General features: G+C 41.9%; 2 protein-coding genes across 2 annotated transcripts in view; both read left to right on the forward strand.

Moving 5' to 3' along the window:
• Nucleotides 1–24,337, forward strand: part of LOC126954972 (peptidyl-prolyl cis-trans isomerase FKBP1A) — a 1,061,339-nt gene that overhangs the window by 401,305 nt on the left and 635,697 nt on the right. The window lies entirely within an intron of this gene.
• Nucleotides 1–24,337, forward strand: part of TMEM154 (transmembrane protein 154) — a 54,163-nt gene that overhangs the window by 18,338 nt on the left and 11,488 nt on the right. The window contains exons 2-6 of the mRNA XM_050791078.1: nt 8,863–9,123; nt 9,214–9,252; nt 17,656–17,683; nt 18,901–18,986; nt 21,052–21,109. Coding sequence (XP_050647035.1) covers nt 8,863–9,123; nt 9,214–9,252; nt 17,656–17,683; nt 18,901–18,986; nt 21,052–21,109 — 472 coding nt within the window. The remainder of the gene's footprint in view (nt 1–8,862; nt 9,124–9,213; nt 9,253–17,655; nt 17,684–18,900; nt 18,987–21,051; nt 21,110–24,337) is intronic.

Below are 24,337 nucleotides of genomic sequence, written 5' to 3' on the forward strand. Positions count from 1 at the left end.
AGATAGAAAGAGAGAGAGGAGAGAGAACAAGAACAATCCCTTGATTCTCATTTATTTAAATAGCCACTAGAGAATCTGAGAGCAAATGATGCTTAATGCAGGAAACATACATGAGGGCATGTGGGAGGGGGGCATTGCAGAGAGAACTTTCAGCCTCTTTAACTCCACCTTCCACCACCAAGGGCCACCTGTGAACAGCATTGTCTCATGCTGAAAAGTAAATGTACACAGGCCAGGACCATCTGGTATGCTTCTCTCCATTTCTCTTTTATTCTCGATTGTCTAGATGTCCCCATTATTCTTGTTAGCTTGTTTCCTTTCCTATTTTCTCTCTTCCCGGGGCCACGGGTCAAATGGTGACTAAGAGTGCAAAGCGTTCTTCTGGGGACTTCGTTCACCTTCCTCAGAGAGGCACTGAAAAGACCCTGTCCTTCTGGGCAGCTTGGCTGGGAGCGCATCGGAGCTGAGGAGCCTTAGCAAGGGCCCCAGTAAAGCCGAGGTTTCTGGGAACCCTTTCCTCTGTCCTGCCTTGTGCCAGACAGCCACCTCCTAGGATAGGTGGAGGAATGGGAGCAGGAGGCTCCCTCTCATTCACCACTTTACGCCAAACTTTATGATTTGCAAGCATCGCATTCCTCCCTGAGGGAGGGACAACACAGTGTGGGGTTATAAGCTCTGGTTCTGCCATTGGCCCCCTGGTTTCAAATCATCACTCCTCCATGTGAGCTCTGTGATCTTGGGCAAGTTGTGTAGCCTCTTTGCCCTAGTGTCTATCTGAACAAATGGTGAGGACAAAATGAGATAATCGGGGTACCAGGCAGAGCACAGAGATTGGTTCTTAGTAAATTCTCAAAAAAAGGTGCTGAAATATTAGCAGCAGCTACAGTATTCATAGAAGTAACCAAAGGAAGTAAAGTGAGGGGGGACGGGGTCTGGATACTCAAGGAAGGTTCACTGACCTCTAGGTATAAGGATTATCACCACCAGCTGCACCAACCACCAACCCCATTCCCCACCCCACACCCAACCTCATCCTACCCATATGTACCAGTCTTCACTGGCTGAGGTCACCAGTGAAAGATGCTGTTTGATCTGGCTGCAGTAGTTCTCCAGGCAGAATCATTTTAATGAGGAGGTTTTCTGGAAGACAAATGTCGTTTACTAGTCCAGGTTGATACATGACATATCAAAGGCTTTAACATATATGTAAATACATTATTGACTCACCCAATTTTAAAGACATATAGAGTAGTCCCCCCTTATCCACAGTTTTGTTTTTCATGATTTCAGTTACCCATGGTCAACCGTGGCTAAAAATAGTATAGTACAATAAGATATTTTGAGAGCGAGATCACATGCACATACTTTTATTATAGTATATTGTAGTAATTGTTCTATTTTATTACTAGTTATTGTTCATTGCTTACTGGGCCTAATTTACAAAACTAAGCTTTATCATAGGTGTGTTTAGAAAAAAACACAGTGTATGTGGGGTTCAGTTCTACCCATAATTTCAGGCATCTTCTGGGGCCTTGAAACATGTTGCCCTTGGATAATGGGGGACTACTGTAAATGTAGGACAAAGTCGCTTAACTCAGAAGGCAGAGATCAATAAGTGGTAGATTTTTACTGATACATAATATTTTACATACTTATAAGGCACATGTGTATTTTTTGTTACATGGATAGAATCTATAATGATCAAGTCAGTGTATTTGGGGTAGCCATCACTTTGAGTATTTATCATTTCTGTGTGCTGAGAACATTTCAAGTCCCATCTTCTAGCTACTTTGAAATATAAAATATATTATTGTTAACTACAGTCATCCTACTCTACTATTGAGCATTATAACTTACACTGTCTATCTAACTGTATGTTTCTACCCATTAACTACCCTCTCTTCTTCCCCTGCTCTTACCCACACACCCTTCCCAGCCTCTGGTATTTATAATTCTACTCTCTACCTTCATAAGATCAACTTTTTAAGCTACCACATATGAGCAAGAACATAAGGTATTTGTCTTTCTGTGCCTGTCTTATTTTACTTAAAATAATGACCTCCAGCTCTATCTATGTTTCAGCGTAAGACATGATTTCATTCTTTTTTATGGCTGAATAGTATTCCATTGTGTATATATACCACATTTTCTTTATCCATTCATCTGCTGATAGATACTTCGGTTGGTTTCATATCTTGGCTATTGTGAATAGTGCTGCAATGAACATGCGAGTGCAATTATTCCTTTGATATACTAATTTATTTTCCTTTGGATAAATAACCTGTAGTGAGATTGCGGATTGTGTGGTAGTTCTATTGTTAGTTTTTTGAGAAATTGCCATACTGTTTTCCATAGTGGCTGTACTAATTTACATTCCCACCAACAGTGTGTAAGAGTTCCCTTATCTCTGCATTCTTGCCAGCATCTACTGCTTCTGCCTTTTCAACAATAACCTTTTATTTTCTTTTCTTTTGAGATGGAATCTTGCTGTGTCACCCAGGCTGGAGTGCAGTGGTGTGATCTCAGTTCACTGCAACCTCTAGCTCCTGGGTTGAAGTGATCCTCCTGCCTCAGCCTCCCAAGTAGCTGGAACTACAGACGTGTGCCGCCATGCCCAGCTAGTTTTTATATTTTTAGTAGAGCTAAAAATTTTGTATTTTTAGCTGTCCAGGCTGGTCTCAAACTCCTGACCTCAGGTGATCCTCCTGCCTTGACCTCCAAAAATGCTGAGATTATAGGTATAAGCCACTGTGCCCAAAAATAACCATTCAATGAGATAATAGCTCATCATAGTATTGTTTATTTTTTGTTTGTTTGTTTTTAGTCTATTTCATTTAGTTCTCTCTGATCTTTATTATTTCTTTCCTTCTACTAATTTTGGATTTGATTTGCTCTTGCTTTTCTAGTTCCTTGAGATGCATCACTAGATTGTCTACTTAAAATCTTTCTACTTCTTTGATGTAGGTAGTTACTATAAACTTACCTCTGAGCACTGCTTTTGCTATATACCATAGGTTTTAGTATGGTGTGTTTCCATTTTTATTTGTTTCAAGCCTTTTTAAAAAATTTCCTATTTAATTTCCATGTACTTGTACAGTCTCTAAAGTTCTTCTTGTTATTGACTTGTAGTTTTATTCCATTGTGGTCTGAGAAGATATTTGATATGATATCAATTTTTAAAAATGTGTTGAGCTTGTTTTGTGTTCTAACATTGTTTATCCTGGAAAATGTTCCATGTGTTGATGAGAAGAATGTATATTCTGGCACTGTTTGATGAAATGTTCTGTAAATGTTCTTTTAGGTCCATTTGGTGTAAGGTGCCATTTAAATCCAATGTTCCTTTGTTATTGTTTTTTATTATCTAGATGATCTGTTTAATGCTGAGAGTGGGTGTTCTATTTCTCAACTCTTGTATTAGACTCTACCTATCCCTTTAGATCTAATAATATTTGCTTTATATATCTGGGTGCTCCCAATGTTAGGTGCATATATGTTTAGAATTGCTATATTCTCTTGCTGAATGTATCACTTTATTATTATATAATGACCTTTTTGTCTATTTCTTCCGTTTTTGACTTGAAGTCTGTTTTATTTGACATAAGTATAGCTACTCATGCTTGCTTTTGGCTTCTGTTTGTATGGAATATCTTTTCCCATCCCTTTACTTTCAGTCTATGTGTATCTTTATAGGCGAGATGAGTTTTTTGTAGGCAGCATGTAGTTGTGTTGTGTCTGTGTGTTTTTTAAATCCATTCAGCCAGCCTGTATCTTTTAAGTGAACAGTTTAATCCATTGACAGTTAAGATTATTATTTATATATCAGGGCTCCTTCCTCTCATTTTATTAATTGATTTATGATTGTTTTGTCTATCCACTGTTCCTTTCTTTCTCTCTTATTTGTCTTTATTATGGTTTGGTGGTTTTCTGTAGTGGTAACATTTTAGTCTTTTCCTTGTGTGTGTGTGTTTGCTCTACCAGTGGGTTTTGTATTTTCACGTGTTTTCATGATGATAGATATTGTACTTTTGCTTCTCAGTGGACTCCCTTAAGCATTTCTTTTAGGGCCAGTCTAGTGGTAATGAATTCCCTCAGCTTTTTTATGTCTGGGAAAGACTTTGTTTTTCCTTTGTTTTTGAAGGATAACTTTGCTGGGTATAGAATCCTTGGATGACAACGTTTTTGTTGTTTTTTTTTCTTTCAGTCCTTTGAATATATCATCCCATTCTCTCCTGGCCTATAAGATTTCTGTGGAGAAATTAACTGTTAGTCTGACAGGGGTTCCTTTATAGGTGACTACATGCTTTTCTCTTGCTAATTTTAGATTCTTCCTTTGTCTTTGATGTTTGACAATTTGACTGTAATGTGCTGTGGAGAAGTCTTTTGTTGAATTGTATCTATTTGGAGAACTCTGGGCTTCCTGTATCTGGATGTCTAAATCTCTTGCTAGACTTGGGGAGTTTCATCTATTGTTTCATTAAATAGGTCTTCTTTTTCTTTTTTTTTTTTTTTTTAAGGCAGGATCTGGCTTTGTTGCTAAGGCTGAAGTACAGTGGCACAATCTCAGCTCACTGCAACCTCTGCCTCCGGGGCTCAGACGATTCTCCTGCCTTAGCCTCCTGAGTAGCTGGGATTACAGGAGCATGCCACGACACCCAGCTAATTTTTGTATTTTTAGTAGAGATGGGATTTTGCCATGTTGCCCAGGCTGGCCTTGAACTCATGAGCTCAAGCAGTCTTCCCTCCTCGGCCTCCCAAAGTGCTGTGATTAGAGGCATGAGCCACTGCATCTGGCCTTGTTTCATTTAATAGGCTTTCTAACACTCATTTTCTCTTTGCCTTCTTGCTTTATGGTATCCCATATGTCACATAGGCTTTTTGCATTCTTTTTTCTTTATTTTTATCTGACTAGGTTATTTCAAAAGACCTGTCTTCAAATTCTGAGATTCTTCCTTCTGCTTGATTTAGTCTATTGTTGAAGCTTTCAAGTGTATTTTATTTTATGAATTCTTCAGATCCAGAATCTGTTTGGCTCTTTTTTATTATCTCTATCTCTTTGGTGAACTTCTCTCATTCATACCCTGAATTGTTTTCTAATTTGTGTATTGTTTTTCTGTATCTTCTCATGGCTGGAGTGCAATGGCGTGATCTTGGTTCACTGCAACCTCCACCTCCCAGGTTCAAGCGATTCTCCTGCCTCAGCCTCCCAAGTAGCTGGGATTGCAGGCATGCACCACCACGCCTGGCTAATTTTGTATTTTTAGTTGGTCAGGTTGGTCTCGAACTCTTGACCTCAGGTGATCTGCTTGCCTCAGCCTTCCAAAGTGCTGAGATTATAGGCATGAGCCACTGCTCCCGGCCTCTGAATTTACTTTCATAGGGGAGGAAAAAGTTCTCCCCTATGAAAGTAAGGTGTTTCTATGATGTTCGTTAGGTAGAGTGCTTTGGCTTTGATTCTGGGTATATACATTAGTGTAGTCTCCATATGATTTATTCTGCTGGAACCAGTGTCAGTAGTATCTGTGGCTTCCCCAGCAGCTTAGGATATGGTTGTTAGTGGAGGCTGTGGTGAAGTTTTGCTGGGGACTAGGATACCAGATGGGCCAACCTTCGGGCCCCAGTGGTGACAGAGGTGGGTTGGACATATCTGTCCCTGGGTCCCAAGGCAGCATACACTGGCACTGGTGTTAGTGTGTCCAGGCAGGCTGGTTCTTTGGCCTCCAGGTGTCTTGTTTGGGTGCTAGAAATGGTAGCAGTTAACCAGGCAGGTAGGCAGATTGGTGTGGGTGTTGGCAGGACAACACTCTGGGTCCCAAATACCTGTGCTGGTGTTGGCAGTGGTTGCAATGGACTGGGCAGGCCAGTCCCCAGGCCTGTAGCTGGTACATGAGGGTGGATGCCAACTATGATGGTGGCAGCAGAATGGGTAGTCCCAACCTCAGGCCTCTGGGAGGAATGCTGTTGTGTCAGTGGTGATGGACTGAACTGGGCTGGGCAATCACCAGGCCCCAAGTGGCACGCTCAAGTACTGCACTGGTAGAGAGCAGGCCTGTGCAGACCTGTTCTTTGACTCTCTGGTGGTGCATGCAGTATCTGGCTATAAAAGGCAGCAGTGAAGCAATCCCCAGGCTGCTGATGGAAAGCTCAGGTGAAGGCAGCAGTGACTACACTGCTGTCCACTACTGTGGAGGATGGGATTGCTTTCGGTGGGAGCAACCATAGGCAGCCAGCTGGGGCAGGGGCATGCTTTGCTCATGCTTTGGCCCCAGCAGCAGCAATTTATAGCAGCAATTAGCTGCGAACAGTGGAGTTTGTCCTTGAGGCGCATAAACATGTGTGAGTGCCCCTCTGCTGGCCGGGGATCGGGGGAGGGGTGCTGCCAGTGGCTCCTACCTTGACCCTGGCAGCAGCAGCCAGCAGCAGTGGTGGCTGCAGGCAGGGGCTCCAGAGACATGGAGATGCAGGGGCTGTTGGGCCCTAGGGCAGGATACAGTCTGGTGGGGGCTGGGCCTTCACAGTGGCACTGTGCTGCAGCCACTAGGGCTCAGGGGTGTGTGAGACTCTGCGTAAGATCCCTCTCTGGAGAAATGCCATTGCGCAGTCTACAGGCAGCTCTCAATGTTAGTCTCAGGGCCTGTGATAGTTGAGGGGCTCTCCCATGGCTAGGCTGCAGGAATCTGCAGTGGAAATATGGACCACTTACCCTTTCCCCACATTGGGGAGCTTCTCCTGGCTCCCAACCGTTGTCAGCCAAGAAGGATGTCTTATTTCCCTCTCCTTCCTTGCTTTAAGTGTTTTCTGTCACTACTCTGTTGAATTCCAGTGTTCTCTCTTAAATGATCAATTCAAAATGTAGCTTGTCTACTCACTACTTTTGTTATTTTTTGTGAAGGAGATGAGTGCCAGATGCATCTAGTTAGCCATCTTGAAGCCCCTCCTCTCTTCAAAACTTGGTAGTTATTTTTTCAATCCTGCCTTTGGCATATACACGTGAGAAACGCCAGTGAGTTTACTCTGCAGTTTGTAATTGATTCTGATGGTTTGGGGTTGCATTTACTAAAGGGATTATCAAATGAATTCCCTGCTGTGGGAGACTGAAGTATTTATTCATACAATCAACACAATTAGATTCTTATTGTCTTAGCTCAGATGCCATAACAAAATACCACAAACTGCGGGACTTAAACAACAGACATTTATTTCTCGCAGTTCTGGAGGCTGGGAAGTTCAAGATCAAAGGTGCTAGAAGATTCAGTATTTGGTGAGAACTCTCTTCCTGGCCTGCAGTCGCCACCTTCTTTCCGTATCCACACATGGCAAGGAGAGAGAACTCTGGTTTTCCTATCTTCTCGTAGGAGCAATAATCCCATCACAGGGGCCCCACTCTCATAACCTCACCTAAACCTAATGACCTCTCAAAGGCCTCACCTCTTAGCCCTAATCCATCACATTGCGGATTAGGGCTTCAATATATGAACTAGAGGGGAATACAAACATTCAATTCATAGCGTGACCAAACATTTTTGTTTCAACCAAAATCAGAGGACTCCATTGTTACGGGATTATGAAGATAGATGAACTATTGAATTGGCTCTGCATTGTCCAGTTCGATCATTCTATGCAGTAATTGCCTAACCTACACCACAGAGTGTGGTTTAAAGCAGCTGACTTCTCTATTTGCATAGTTCCTTTCACCTTAGAAGAACTTTCTTATAAATTCTTATAATTTCTTATAAATTATCTCATTTGATAACTTACAAGGTATTTTCTTCAGTTGGCCCCTTCTGAAAGGTAGGCAACATTACATGATATTAGGAAAAAGACCTTCAGCTTACCTTACCATGACTACTGCTTAGACAGGTAAGGAAAAGTTTTTCAGATAGTCATCAAGTCAGTAGTCCTTTCCCATCCTGATGGTTTTTATTTTCCTTTTCTTTTTCTTTTTTTTTTGAGACGGAGTTTTGCTCCTGTTGCCCAGGCTGAAGTGCAATGGCACGATCTCGGCTGACTGCAACCTCTGCTTCCTGAGTTCAAGCGATTCTCTTGCCTCAGCCTCCCAAGTAGCTGGGATTACAGGCATGTGCCACCATGCCCAGCTAATTTTTGTATTTTTAGTAAAGACACACCTGCAATTCTAGCACTTTGGTAGACTGCGGCAGGTGGATCACTTGAGGCATGGAATTTGAGACCAGCCTGGCCAACATGGTGAAACCCTGTCTCTACTAAAAATACAAAAATTAGCTGGGTATGGTGGCACGTGCCTGTAATCCCAGCTACTCTGGAGGCTGAGACACGAGAATCGCTTGAACCCAGGAGGTGAAAGTTGCAGTGAGCTGAGATCATGCCACTGCACTCCAGCCGGGGCAATGGAGCAAGACTCTGCCTCAAAAAAAAAAAAAAATTAGGACACAGAGTGCATTTGTTTACATCTAAAAGTGCTGTATGGCATGTACTTAACTTTTAGTAAATGTGAACTTAAATTTATTCAGACATTTTATTAAAATATTATCATACCCTACAGGAGACGTCCTGTAATATCACATAACTTGGCTTGGAACATCACCCTTAACATGGGGCAGCTTCCTAATGCCCTTTGCTTAAGCGCATCTGAAATGTCTGGTCAATGCAAAACTGCCTACCTTTGTGGAAGGTTATTCTCTGAGCTCTGATTCCATGTTCAATACACTCCCAGCTTGAGCTTCATTTATGTTAAATCAATGCTCTGTGTCACACTTAGCTTGGAGCCCAGGTATAATGGGTCAAGTTTATCACAGAATGTATCTAGGAATAATTTTAAAATCATTGACAATATAACATACTAACTTTGTCTCCATGGCAATCTCAATTTTGTATCTGTTCCCACAGGTAATTTTGAGGAATTAGAACACTCAGGAGATACAACTGAGGAATCTGAAAGGCCAAATGAAGTGACTCCTCCAAGCATATTTGCTGCAGTGACCGCCACAGAAACATTAACTGCAAATATAAATTCTACCGACATTGCTCCGGATGAAAATCAGTTACAGTTTATACTGATGGTGTTGATCCCTTTGATTTTATTGGTCCTCTTACTTTTATCTGTGGTATTCCTTGCAACATACTATAAAAGAAAAAGAACTAAACAAGGTAAATATTTGGTGTTTTCCCATTTCCAGAAAATTGCTTCATGTGTTAGTGAAAAATCAATAAAACAAAATATTCTTTGCTTTGATACAGAACCTTCTAGCCAAGGATCTCAGAGTGCTTTACAGACATGTGAGTATTATCCTAAAACCTGCCTGCAGCTGGGGGTGGGATTGGAGAAGGAGTAGAGACGTTTTAAAATTAAGCAACAAGGACTACTTACAATAGTAATAAATAATACGTTTCAATGAAATTTTCCAGAAGTGAATATATGCATATTCCTTTCTTTAAAAAAAGTTTAATGGAATTTTAAAATACAGGCATGCTTTGTTTAGTTGCACTTTGCTTTATTGCACTTTACAGGTATTGCTTTTTTTTTTGTTTTTAAACAAATTGAAGTGGCAACCATTGCATCGAACCAGTCTATTGGTATCATTTTTTCAACAGCACATGTTTACTTTGTGTCTCTGCATTACATTTTGATAATTCTCACAATATTTCAAATGTTCTCAATATTACTATGCCTGTTATGGTGATCCGTGATCAGTGATCTTTGATACTACTGTTGTAATTGTTTTGGGGTGCCTGAAACCATGCTCACGGCAGACAGTGAACTTAATGGATAAACATTGTGTGTATTCTGACTACTTCACCGACAGGCCATTCCCCATCTCTCTCCCTGTCTTCAGGCCTCTCTATTCCCTGATGCAGAACAATATTGAAATTAGGCCAATTCATATCCCTACAATGGCATCTAAGTGTTCAAATGAAAGGAAGAGTCACATATCTCTCATTTTAAGTGAAAAGCTAGAAATGATTACACCTTGTGAGGAAGGCGGGTTGAAAGCTGAGATAGGCTGAAAACCAGGCCTCTTGTGCCAAGCATTTAGCCAAGTTGTAAATGCAAAGAACAAGTTCTTGAAGGAAATTAAAAGTGCTACTCAGTGAACATACAATGATAGGAAAGCAAAGCAGTATTATTGTTGATACAGAGAAAGTTTCAGTGGTCTGGGTAGAAGATCAAACCAGTCACTGCATTCTCTTAAGCCTAAGCCTAATTCAGAGCAAGGCCTTAATTCTCTTTAATTCTACAAAGGCTGAGAGAGGTGAGGAAGCTGCAGAAGAAGAATTGGAAGCTGGCAGAGGGTGGTTCATGAGGTTTAAGGGAAAAAGCCATTTCTATAACATAACAGTGCAAGATGAAGCAGCAAGGACTGATGTAGGAGCTGCAGCAAGTTATCCAGAAGACCTAGTTCAAATCATTGATGAAGGTGGCTACGCTCAACCATAGATTTTCAATGTAGATGAAACACTCCTCTATTGGAAGAAGATGCCATCTGACTGGGCATGGTGGCTCATGCCTGTAATCTCAGCACTGTGGGAGGCTGAGGCAGATCATTTGAGGTCAGGAGTTTGAGACCAGCCTGGCCAACATGGTGAAACCCTGTCTCTACTTTAAAAAAAAAAAAAAGCCATCTAAGACTTTAATAGCTAGAGAGGAGAAGTCACTGCCTGACTTCAAAGCTTCAAAAGATATGCTGGTTCACTTGTTAGAAGCTACTGTAGTTGGTGACTTTAAGTTAAAGCCGATTCTTATTTACCATTCTGAAAATATGACAGCTCTTAAGAATTATGCTAAATCTGCTCTGCCTGTGCTCTGTAAGTGGAACAACCAAGCCTGGATGTTAGCACATTTGTTTATTGCATGGTTTACTGAATATTTTAAGCCCATCATTAAGACCTATTGCTCAGAATACAAGATTTCACTAAAACTATTACTGCTCATTGACAATGCACCTGGTCACCCAAGAGCCCTGATGGAGATGTACAAGGAGACTAATGTTTTCATGCCTGCTGATACAACATCCATTCTGCAGCCCATGGATTAAGGAGTCATTTTGAATTTCAAGTCTTATTGTTTAAGACATACATTTTGTAAGGCCATAGCTGCCATAGGTGGTGAGTCCTCTGATAAATTTGGGAAGGAATCTTCTGGAAGAATTCACCATTCTAGATGCCATTAAGAACATTTCCGATTCATAGGAGGAGGTCAAAATATCAGCATCAATAGGATTTTGGAAGAAGTTGATTCCAAGACCCATGGATGACTTTGAAGGGTTCAAGACTTGAGTGGAGGGGTCACTGCAGATGTGGTAGAAATAGCAAGAAAACTAGGATAAGAAGTGAAGCCTGAAGATGCCATGGAATTACTGCCATCTCATGATAAAACATTAAGTGGCTGAGAAATTGCTTCTTCTGAATTAACAAATAAAATGGGTTTTTTTTGTTGTTGTTGTTTTTGAGATGGAATCTACTCCTGGTGAAGATGCCATGAACATTGTTGAAATGACAACAGAGGATTTAGAATATTACATAAACATAGTTGGTAGAGCAGCGGCAGGTTTTGTGAGAATCGTCTCCAATCGTGAATTCTATTGCGGGTAAAATGCTATCAAACAGCATCATATGCTACAGAGAAATCTTTGTGGAAGAGAGTCAATCAATGTGACACATTTCACTGTGATCTTACTTTAAGGCATTGCCACAGCCTTCCCAACCATCAGCAGCTGCCACCCTGAGCAGTCAGTAGCCATCAACATCAAGGCAGGACCATCCACCAGAAAAATCATTACAACTTGCGGAAGGCTCAGACCATCATTAGCATTTTTTTAGCAATAAAGTATTTTAAATTAAGGTATATACATTCTCGCTGTAGATACAATGTTGTTGCACACTTAATAGACTACACTGTAGGAAAAACATAACTTTTTATGCATTTGGAAACTAAAAAATTAATGTGACTTGCTTTATTGCAATACTCACTTTATCGCAGTGGTGTGGACCTGAACCTGCATATTTCTGGGGGATGCTTTTCTGCTGCTGCCATCTCCAGATGAAGATCCCGTATAATTTTGGCCAATAAGCCAGTATAACATTTCCCATCACTGGGGAAAGAGAAAGGCTGATCAAGGAGTGGGTCAGATTAGGGTTAGGGATGGGAAGGTTAGAGGCCCTGGGGTCATCACTACAAGAAGAGCATTCTTTCATCTATATTTCTGTCACAGATTTTATTTTCTCCGCCACCCCACATCCCAATTTGATCCTGAAAAGTCCTGGAGGAAGCATTGTTCTTGTTCCCATTGAAGCTATGCTAACTTTTATAACCAAATTCTTCAACTGTCTAAAGATTAGTAACATCAATCTGAAAACCAATTAGAAATTCCCTCAGTCAGAGACCCACTTTGAGAGTATTCAGTTCTGATTTAAGAAGCATCACGTGCTAGGGGTCAGGGTAGTTCTAGGTCCAAAGCAGACTTGGGTACTTTTGGCTTGTGGTAGTAAAAATTACTCGATTCTATTTTTTTTTTTTTTTGAGACAGAGTCTTGTTCTGTTGCCCAGGCTGGAGTGCAGTGGCGCCATCTCAGCTTACTGCAAGCTCCGCCTTCCAGGTTCACGCCATTCTCCTGCCTCAGCCTCCTGAGTAGCTGGGAGTACAGGCGCCCGCCACCTCGCCTGGCTAATTTTTTGCATTTTTAGTAGAGACGGGGTTTCACCGTGTTAGCCAGGATGGTCTCGATCTCCTGACCTCATGATCCGCCCACCTCGGCCTCCCACAGTGCTGGGATTACAGGTGTGAGCCACCATGCTTGGCTCAGATTTGATTTTTAAGTTGAAGCCTTTATAGTCTTTCCAAAAAGTTACTCAAAGGATAGGAACATCTCTAATACAATACATAGTCATACATGTATACCAAACTCACTTTATGTCCCTCACTCCCACTACAGGGCACCTCTGGCTTTGGGGCTATGCCTTTGTCCCACATGCCTCCCTCACTGTCCCTGTGCCACAGGAACCTTTCAATGCCAGCAGCTGAGGCAAATGTGAGCTGGGAAAGAAGCCCCAAAGAGTATTTCCTTTCATGGCAGAGGCTGACATAATAGATTCCAAGGAAGTAGGAAATACACATGTTTCTCTACTGCTTGAAATTTCAGGACTTCCTAATAACATAGTCATATGGAGGCTTCTTTCTAAGCTTAAGAAAAAAAAGCAAACAGAGCTTTTTAAATTTTTTAGAATTCAGGGAAAGTCATGATTTCCTTCCCCAAACCATGGCTGGTTTTACCTAATGGAGTCAAGGGTTGGGGGGATGTCAGAGGTATCCGCTCACATGGTGGGACTCTTAGGCTCCAAATCCAGGAATTGATTTTTCATTGAATTTCATTGGGAAAGTCCCATGGTTCAAAAGCCATTTACAAGTGAGAGCCAGCCTCAACCTCAGACATGGCCCATGTATCCTCCACTGTAACTTGAAGTATTTGCTGTTCCCAAAACATGACTTGACTTTCAGGGTGCCTCCATGCCTGGTTGATACCATTTCTTCCGTCTGGAATTTTCTTCTTGTCTGCTTGGCAAACTGCCATCCCATTTTTTAGGGCCCAGGTCTGTTTTTGTTTTGCTTAAGAGACAGGGCCTTGCTCTGTCGCCCAGGCTGGAATGCAGTGGCACGATCCTAGCTCACTGCAGCCTCAAACTCTTGGGCTCAAGCGATCCTCCCACCTCAGCCTACAGAGTAGCTGGTACTACAGGCCTGTACAACCATGCCTGGGTTATTTTTTATATTTTAAAAAAATGTTTTGTAGAGACAGCATCTTGCAATGTTGCTCGGGCAAGCCTCAAACTCCTAGGCTCAAGTGATCCTCCCACCTCAGCCTCCCAAAGCACTGGGATTACAGGTGTGAGCCACCACACCTCATTGCTAGGGTCCAGTTTTTAGGAAGCCTTGAATAATCCTCCCTAGGCAAAATTAATTACCACCTCTTCTGTGCTCTCAGAATACTTTGTTCACACTCTGTTCACAGTATTCACATTGTCATAAGTTGGTGACTAGCTTCCCTCCTTCCTTGCTTCCTTCCTTGCTTCCTTCCTTCCTTCCTTCCTTCCTTCCTTCCTTCCTTCTTTCCTTTTTTCTTTTCTTATCTTTCTTCTTTTCTTTCTGGGTTATGTTGTCGTTAAGGCCCAAGAGAACCAAGAACTGGTCTTATTTGTGTTGTGTGACAGTGTGGCATTGAGGTTGACAGTCCAGACTCAAACCACATACACTGCTTGGTTGGCTTGCACTTCCTGGCACTGTGACTCTCTGATTAAGTTTCTTCATCTGTAAAATGCGCAAATTCAATACCTACCTCATAGAGTTGTGAGAATTAAATGGTTTATATAGGCAAATCACTTAGAAAAAGTCAGAACCTGGCATAAGTGCTAAGTGCTAGCTTATTATCATCCCTTTACCTAACTCAATGCCTAGCCCAACACACACTAGCTGTTTGTTTGTTTGTTGAATAAGTGACTTAATTAAAGACTGTTAGAATGTTTTTTAAAGAACATCTACTCTCAGAGGGAAAGCCAAATTTGTACATTATCCTTACTATGAATTGGTACATTGTTTTTACCTTAAATATGCCTAACTTTAAAAAATACAACAGAGAAAACTTAGAATTTCAAAACAATTGGCTTATCACGAAAGTTTTTGATAGTTTTATTTGAATTTTTTTCTCTTATCAGCCAATGCTTTAATACAGACATGATCACTAGCTGCTAAACAGAGGGATACCATTTCAGAAAAACTGAATGCTCAAAGTTCATAAAAGCAGAATGTTTACTTTAGCAAAATGTGATTTTTTTCAGGTAAAATACAATTATCATGGAAGGTCAGAGCAGTATGTTGCTTGGAAAGCTCCCACAGAAATGCTTTACAGGAGGGCATGGATACCTGCACACTACGTCCCCTGGGAAAGTCAGAAGCAGACATACTGTTTCTTACCCCACATGGATAGAGCCTGGTCTGTTATACTATACCAGGAAATAAGTCTTTATTATCGACACTGGGAGAGGACTTGGCCAAAACTTTTAGAACACTTCATCTGATTGGAAATTACTTTTTCCTTTGGGCTTGTCCATTTCATGTCCAGGGAAAGGGAAACATGGTATAGTAATGTGATGTTCTGCTATCATTCTTCCTAGACCTCCTGGCATTAAATCTGCAGTGTCTTGATGTGCGAGGTCTCTCTGAAAGAGCTGCAGGGGAAACAGCTGGCAATAAACTACCACTTTAAACAGGCTGTGGCTACATGATGCCTGGCTTGCTCAGTAAATCTTCTGGAAAGAGACTCTTTCTCTTGCTCACTGCTCAGCATGGAAACAAGATAAGGAAGACAGAGGCTCCTGTAGCTCCTGCCCTCCCCTAGCCTCCACCAGACAACCCCACTATCAAATGCACAAAGGAGAGGATCTGAGAGGAGGGTACTGTCAGGCTAAGTGGGGGTCACATAGGAACTGAAGGAGGAGGACAAAGTGGGTCGGAGGAGATGAAATGGAAGGGTTGTTGGAGGGAAAATGGAAAGGGGGGTTGAGATGGAGCTTTGTAAGAGCTGCATTTGCCTCCTGGTTGCAAAGGGAATAGGTGGCTATTCGCAAATAGATGTAGGCCGGTGGAGTGGAGCGGGCAGAGCCTGATTGCTGAGGACAAGTAATTGGTCTCCCTCCTGGTTTAATGCTCCGCTCTTTGTGTGTCCTCCCAGATGTTTTTCTGTTGCCATGGTGGCTGGAGCAGAGGTAATAGCCATGGAGCAGGGAAGATGAGGCCACAGAAAGCTTTTTGCTCTGTTTTAATACTGATTACAGGAGCTTCACATTTGGTGCATCTGGAGCACTTTTGTAATGGCTTTTAAAAGTTTTCCTTCATCTGCATGCAGGCTAGCTTTTGCTCACCCTGAAGCCTGTGGGGAACCCAGATAATAAAGATAAATCCATGCCCACAGCGGTGGGGCCATGCAGCCACTTGCTCTCTGGGAAATTACTCAGGGGTTACTCAGCAGGGAAAAAGGGAGAGGGAGGAGGAGGGGGTGACAAAACAGGAGGATCTTTATGGGTCACCTGTAGGGATGTTCAATTGTGTAGGAGCTTTATTTATAGTAAAATTCCTTAAGGAAATGGCCTGTATATTTTAGATAGAAAGTGTGTGTTTATGATGTGTGTGTGTGTGTGTGTATTCTCCTTTTCCCATCTAAGTTTCTGAGGAGTCAGGCATCTGCAGGAAGCTTTAGATTCCTACCGGAGGGCAAGAGGACATAGCCTGCAGCTCTTGGAAGGCAAGCAGTGATGGCATGAAACTTACATCTGTGCCCAGCTTTCCTGGATTAGCAATGCCATTCAAGCTTGCCAACGCACAGGAAATTACAGCAGCTCACTGCCGCCAGGAACTCAGTTCCAGGTGTCTGCTGGTTGTGTTCCTTCACTGAGGACCTCCATTTCTCCAGGACAGACAATAGGAGGCCTCTGATTGCCAAGGATCAGAAACCTCTAACTATTGGGTGGACCCTACAAAATAGTTTGCTTTTCAATCATTTTCACATCATAAATCGTGCAGCAGGCCTATGTTATCCACTCAACATCATTGCCTCATTTCTCTGGATGTGTTGGTTCTCCTGCCAAATGAAACAGGGCTTCAGCTGGGACATCAGGCTCCAGTTCTCACCACTTGTTCATTTGGAGTCTGATGTGTGTTAGAGGCATTTTGTAAACAGTTACCTGACTCTCACCTCAACCAACGGGAACTAAAAACAGGCTTCTTGGAAGTTTCACTATGCTAAGTCCAAAATATTGGACATGAGTTGAACCCCAGTGCTGGACAATTGAGGTTAACACCTAATCATTTATTCCACTGATATTGACTAGGCATTTACCAGGTACTGTGCTAGCTGGCTCAGAGCCGAGGGGATACCACAATGTGTAAGACAGACATGATCACTGCCCCTTTGTACTTATGGTCCAGTGAGAGAGACAGACAGAAAAAAAAAAAAATCAAACAGACGAGTTGACCAATGAGAAATTGTGGCCAATATTATGAAGGATGCAAGCAAGGTGCTGAGCTGGGGAGCAACAGGAAAGACGGGCCCTGCTTTATATAGAGGAGGTGGGAAAGGCCTCCCTGAGGAAAGAGTATTTAAGCTGGGACCCTGAGGATGTGAGGGATCCGGCCATGCAAAGAGCAGGGGTAAAAGGAAAATTCCAAGGGGAGCCCTTGATGGAAGAGTCCACATCCTCTGCCAGGAGTGAGGCACAGTGCCACAGTGCTCAGCATGGTGTATCACAGGAAATGAAGCAGCAACCTTTAGATCTGGGACATTTTACTGAAGGAGGCCAAGGAGCAAGCCCTCTTGTTTCACCCTCCCTTGCCTTTCCTTACCACTGTTTTCCTCTTCTTGTGGATGTCAAAAATAAAGACAGATGAACATCTGATCTGAAGTGAGTGTTCTCAGCTGACCATCCACATCTAAAAGCAGATTTCACAGGGATTAGGACCTCGTTTCAATATGGCAATCCGCACTTGTTTAACTCTAAGTTAAGGATCGCTCCTTTAAAAACTTTATTTAATGTCATTTTGCTCTCTTTGTAAAGCAGACTTCAGCTGTTGTTGAGATTAAAAGTTGTTACGGAAGAACAAAGCTAACATGACCTTTATGTTCATTTCCTTTTAGATGAACTGGGAAATGAAAACGTGAAAGTGTAAGTTTTCCCTGCTGCTTCTGATCCACCTGGGGTGTGAACAGCAACAGTTAGGGCAGACAGCTGCCTTTTCAGGTGTTTTTGTTCTGACACCTTGCGGAGCTCTCCTGCTTCCCAGGCTGGGCTGGAGATCCCTGGTAGCCTAAGGGAGGATGTGCTGGCATCCCCAAACCCTGTCCAGCGTGTGAGTGTGATCTGGGCAAGGACAGTGTGTCATCTGCTTTATTTCGCTGTCCTACGTTCAGGAAAGAATTCTGACTGCTGCCAATTTCAAGTGCATAGCAGTTAAATATTCCATCCCTAGTTGTATTTCAAGGATGTCGTTTCATTTACTCTGATTAGAAATTTTATCACCTGCAAAGCAGGGGAGCCCTGGTCGAAGCAGAAGTTTGCACAGCAAGAACCCCCAGGGATGGGAGAGAGAGAGGAGGAAGAAGGGAAGAGTGGGAGGAGCAGGAGGAAGGGAGAGGAGGGAGGGAAGGAGGGGTGGGAGAGAGAAAAACAAGCCTCCACTCAGAAGCATGTTCTGAGGTGATGCCATCCCCTCCCCACCTTCCAAGCAGCCTCCTGGTTTAGAAACTGTGGCTTCCTCTACACAGTGTACTGCCTACGCTGCTTTCAGAGCTGGTGGTCCCTCCTTCCCCAGCCCCATCTCCACTAACCATGGGCTCTGTCCCTTGACTGTGCACTTTGAGCTTCTGCAAGTGAGAGCGGGGAATTTCTGAAAGCAACTGCTCCATTTCTCCAAGAGAGAAAGGCCTGGGAATTGAAGGGACAGGTGGTAACTATAGCCTGTTGACAGTGGCCTCTTGACCTGGGGCACTGATCAAAAAACCCCAAGGAAGAGGAAGTGAAATTAAGCAAGGCTAAAATGCTTAATGTGGCAACTCCCCGGAAGGGCCTCACCCTGGGAGCCTTGCAGACTTGACTTTGTACCTTCAGGGGAGCAGTCAGTCTCCTGGGTTCCCTTTTTAGTCCACTTGCTGGGCCTGTGGGCACCCCGCTTTTGGACCTGTGATAAATGTATGTTTGTGTGGTAGCCTTTCTTCCTATTGAAGTTTGATAGTTTGGACAAGGGCAAGCCCTCAGGCTTCCCTAGAGCATAAAGCACTGAATCAAGTTCATCTTCCTCAGGATCAGCACTCTAGTCTCTTTCCAAATGAAATCAGACACATTTCACATTTCTTTCCAACAAGCCTTTTGCTCTCTATTTCTAGCCCTATTTTTGAGGAAGATACACCCTCTGTTATGGAAATTGAAATGGAAGAGCTTGATAAATGGATGAACAGCATGAATAGAAATGGTATGTGGTAACCTAAAGTTTTTTTTTTTTTTTCTTTCCTCTTTAGTAACAGAAGGCTGCAACAGCTTTATAAATATCTCAATAAATCCTGGAGTGAGACAGAGCCCAAACCCACATTAGATCTGGTACATGCAGATAATAAACTTGGTCTGACAATATTTAAATATTCAGCTTAATTGTTGCCACTTGTTTTTATTTCTGTACAAGTTGTTGAAATGGTCTTTTTGAAGCAGAAAATGGTATTTTACTCAAGAAAGGAAATCTCTGAGGCCAAATGATCTGGAAAAAGTTAGCATCTGGCATTAACTTATACATTACAGAATTTAGAGATCTATAAGTATAAACTGACTATGGATATAAAACTTGATCAAATGTAGTAGCCATAGATCTGTGCTGTTCAACGTAATAGACAATCACCAAATGTGGCTATTTAAATTTAAATTAATTAAGACTAAAGTTAAAAATATTGAGTGTTTAGTAGCCAATGGCTACTTAAGTGGACAGTGTAATATAGAATATTTCTATCACTTTAGAATGCTCTATTGGATATTGCTCATGTAGATGGTGATACACATAACCCATATAACAATTTACAATTGATATCTGGCAGTAATGGAAGTATATGTTCCTTACTTTTTAGTAAATCAATAATGGGACTTTAAAATGATGACAGCTGCTTTTTCTTTTTTAAATTCCCTTTAAAAATTAATTATTTTTACTACTTAGATTAAATTAATAAAAACCCAGCCTTATCATATCATTTGTATTTTTTACCATTTATCTTAAAAAAAATACCCTAGAGTCTGTCAAATTCAACACTCTATAGTAGAGTTGGAAAATTCAGAGACTGGTTATGAGAATTATTACTACCAGGCCAGGCACGGTGGCTCAGGTCTATAACCCCAGCACTTTTGAAGGCCAAGGCAGGTGGATCACCTGAGATCAGGAGTTCGAAACCAGCCTGGCAAACATGGTGAAACTCCATCTCTACTGAAAATACAAAATTAGCTGGGTGTGGTGGTGCATGTCTGTACTCCCAGCTACTAGGGAGGCTGAGGCAGGAGAATAGCTTGAACCCAGGAGGCAGAGTTTGCAGTGAGCTGAGGTCGCACCACTGCACTCCAGCCTGGGCGACAGAGCAAGACTCCATCTCAAACAAACAAACAAACAAAGAATTATTACTACCAGAGGCTTATCAAGATGTGATTTCAAAAAAGAGCCACTCAGCTAACCTGTACAATTTCTAACAGGAAAGAAGGACTCTGTAAAGCCATTCTATTTGAGGATGGGGCGGGTCATTGAGATAGTACTTCGGGAATCTCATTTTGTTGTTTTCAGTTGCTAAAAGTAATATGCATACATAGTAGAATTTTTAAAATGCAGAAAAAAAAGTAGAAGAAAAAAATTCACTACAGAAAGGCAATCTCTTCTTATTATGTTGCTGTATTACGTTTTGTGCCAGAGATTTTGTGAAATATAAAATCATGATTCTGTCATACTCACTAAAACCAGAAGACTGGAAAAGGCATTTCTATTCGACAACTAAAGCTGAGTTATTTTGACATATAGGTGATAGAATCAAAGAATTTTTTTGCCCTTAAAAATAACGAGTGGTGTATAGAAAGGAACTCATGACCATAGGAAGATTGGCTGTTTTCCCACTTTACCCAATTCTTGTCTACCATGCAATCTGATGGAAATCATTCTGCAGACACATTGGAACCTCAGGCGAAGCCATCTTATGCCAGTGTCTATCCTGAGATGTGCAGATTCTAGCTTTTGGAGCACTGGGGTGCTACAGGGACAGAATAACCAAGCAGTGATGAATTGTGTCCTTTCCAGGGTCAGAGGCATGTTGAAGTTTTGTATCTGTGTTATTAGCGCTTTTTCCATTTCAAGAACCTTGACATCATTAATCTTTTCACCACTGTCACTCCTTGGTGAGGCCATTTTTGCGCAAGTAACCACACAGATCAGAGAACTATGGTATTCAACTGTATCAGGATTGTGGATAGAAGATACAATTTCAGTAACTAACAATGAGTTTGCTTTTATTCTGTCCTAGCCGACTATGAATGTTTACCTACCTTGAAGGAAGAGAAGGAATCAAATCACAACCCAAGGTACTTCTCATTTCTGCCACAGATTATATGTATATAGCAGGGAGGGGATTGGCAACCAGGCTTCTCTGTGCCTATAAATTGTATGAGACCATTTACATGGGTGGATATGTGCATAGTGTGGAGAAGAGGAAGTGTGTTACAGAAAATAGAAGGCTATAAAGTAAATATCCTGGGGCTCTTTATCTTTAGAAATAAATTAGTATTGACATTTTCTTGCCCTTCTAAGGAGACACTGTTGCCTCAGCTTCTGTTTTAGTCATAAAACTTTCCAATTATGACAAACTGTAGGTTTGTTTACCTTGGATAAATAGATGTTTGGTAAGGAAAACAGATGGAGGCGACAGTCTTAAAGTGGGTAACTGTAAACTAGAGTGAGAAAATAAATGGGAATTTAAAAAAAATGTTCCATTATACCACTAGGTGGCTCTGCTTGATAGAAAATTTTAGTGCTTTGGGGTTTGGGTCTAGTTTAGCATTCCACAATTTCATTTAAATTATATTATCTTTTGTGAGGATAGAAATGACCACATTGTGGGTGTTTTGATTAGAGAATTGTTTTGTCAGGACATGGGAAGTGTTCTAAGGAAAAAGGACTGATGGTTCAGCAGTTTGGGGGCTTGCTCTGCAGAGCTCTGCTGTGACCTTGGAGGTACTGAGTGGTTGGCAGCAATCACTCATGGATACCCAGAGAGGAGAGGACTTGAGCCTCTGCCTGAGATATCACACTTCTGTTGGAATAAATGGAATAAACCTTCAGGCAGGATAAATGCCCTCCCTCTGTGTTCGCCAGAAGTCTGGTGCCAGTCATCTTAAATGCTTCCAGACTGCAGTCACTCGTCACTGGGCAATCCCTGAAGCCTGAGCATCGCAAGGGAATACTGATTATTAGGCAGTGGTTGGGGCAGTCAGATGTTTATCTTTGGACCCTTTTTCTGCATCTCCCCCTAAACCTTACTTAAGAATTCACCGTCCCAAATCTCTCCTCACATCACACCACACAGTCTTACTCAGACAAACCTCAGCTCTGATGCCAAAGTCTATATCTATTGTAGATTTAGGTCAATATCACCCCCCTAGGCATTTTCATGTTAAGATTCTTTGCCAGTTCAGAAAGGATTCTATCCTATTTAAAAGAGATTCCAGGTCATGCTTGGTGACGCTTGCCTGTAGTCCTAGTTACTTGAGAGGCTGAGGTGAGAGGATTGCTTGAGCCCAGGATTTCAGGATTGCAGTGAGCTATGATTGTACCACTGCATTCCAGCCTGGGCAACAAGCGAGAGCAAGACCCTGTCTCTGAGAGAGAGAGAGAGAGAGAGAGAGAGAGAAACAAGCAGGTGGAGAAAACAAATGCCGGGGGAATATTACAAAGGGATATTTTCCCCATGTTTTGACCTTACCTGGAAATCTGTAACTATATATGTCTGGTATAGGGCTCAGATCACTACTAAACCTCCATAAATATCTTAAATATCTTATTACTCTATCCCTAATGAGCACCTTCAATGATGCTACAAACCACCCGCAGTGATTTTTACATACCTGCCTTTTGCTCTTTGAAATTGTTGACAATATGGAAGAAGCTTAACATTACAGAATTGTATGGCAGTGAAAGCTCCTTAACAATCAGATTTTTGGCCGGGCATGGTGGCTTATGCCTGTAATTCCAGCACTTTGGGAGGCTGAGGCAGGCAGATCACCTGAGGTCAGGAGTTTGAGATCAGCCTGGCCAACATGGTGAAACTCTGTCTCTACTGAAAACACAAAAATTAGCCAGGCAAAGTGGCGGGTGCCTGTACTCCCAGCTACTTGGGAGGCCGAGGCAGGAGAATCTCTTCAACCCAGGAGGCGGAGGTTGCGGTGAGCGCTGATCACACCATTGCACTACAGCCTGGGCAACAAGAGCGAAATTCTGTTTCAAAAAAAAAATCAGATTTTTGAAATAATGAGAAAATGAGCTAGAGCCTTAACATAGTTAAATTATTGTTTTAAAAGGGAATGTCTACATTCCTCTGTGGGTCCAGAGCTGTCTGACATTCACAGGATGGCTGTCAGGCCTTCACTTTATGCCCTCTCAGTGATGCCAGCACTAGCATTTGAGAACCAAGAATGGCAAGTCCCAGATCTTTGTAAAGCCAGGCACTTTCTGATTACTTCAAAGGTTATTATGATATTGCAAAGTCAATTTTTTATTCACTAAAAAATCTAAGAAAAGTACATTGGATTTAGAACAAAATCCAGCACAAAGTAAGTTCTCAATAAGCACTGGTTATTGCCACTATAATTATTAGGAAATTAAAACTGATGTACAGAAACTCACTGCCTTTATACTAAGACCCAGCTCACTAGATTAAAAAACAAACAAACAAACAAAATACCTCACTTCCTTTATCCTAAGCCTGTATCCTAAGACCCAGACACATCAATACTGGTGGGCAAAGCATTATTTTTGTCCCTGTGTTCCCTATGGTTTCTTTCTGGACCTCCCAATCCTGGGAAATCAGGAATTTGTTTGATCTACTATGAGACTTTATGTTCTCCTTCATTACTGGCATAGGCCCATTAATGTTGGTGATTTAGGAATAGTCCACTTATCACTCTGGAGTTTTTTGGTGTTTTGTTGTTTTGTGTTGAGACAGAGTCTCGTTCTGTTGTCTCGGCTGGAGTGCAGTGGTGTGATCATGGCTCACTGCAGCCTCAACCACCTGGGCCTAAGTGATTCTTCCAACTTAGCCTCCCGAGTAGTTGGGACCACAGGTTTGTCCGCCATGCCTGGCTAATTTTATTTTACTTTATTGTGGTGACAGGGTCTCCTTATGTTGCCCAGGCTGGTTTCACACTTTTGGGCTCAAGGAATCCTTCTGCTGCCTTGGCCTCCCAAAGTGTTGGGATGACAGGAGTGAGCCACCATGCCTGGCCCATTCTGAAGTTTTTAAAAGGGTATTAGCACCTTATAATTTGGATAATCTTTCTTTTCTGTCATAATTTTAGTTACGTTTCTTTTTCTTATGCTAATGTTTTAACTACATTGATAATCCATAAAATGTTTACTTTGAGTATCTACCCTGGGACAAAAATAAGATTTCTTTTGTCTCTAAAAGCTTGTGAATTGTTATAGATACAGGTGGAAAGTGCATTAGTGGGTCATAAGACTTAGAACCAGAAGACTCATTTTCAGACCTAATTTGAATGCTTGTTTGTTCTTTAGACAAAAACAAGTCACTTTAGCTC

The sequence above is a fragment of the Macaca thibetana genome, chromosome 5 (assembly GCF_024542745.1).
Source record: "Macaca thibetana thibetana isolate TM-01 chromosome 5, ASM2454274v1, whole genome shotgun sequence".
NCBI lineage: Eukaryota > Metazoa > Chordata > Mammalia > Primates > Cercopithecidae > Macaca > Macaca thibetana.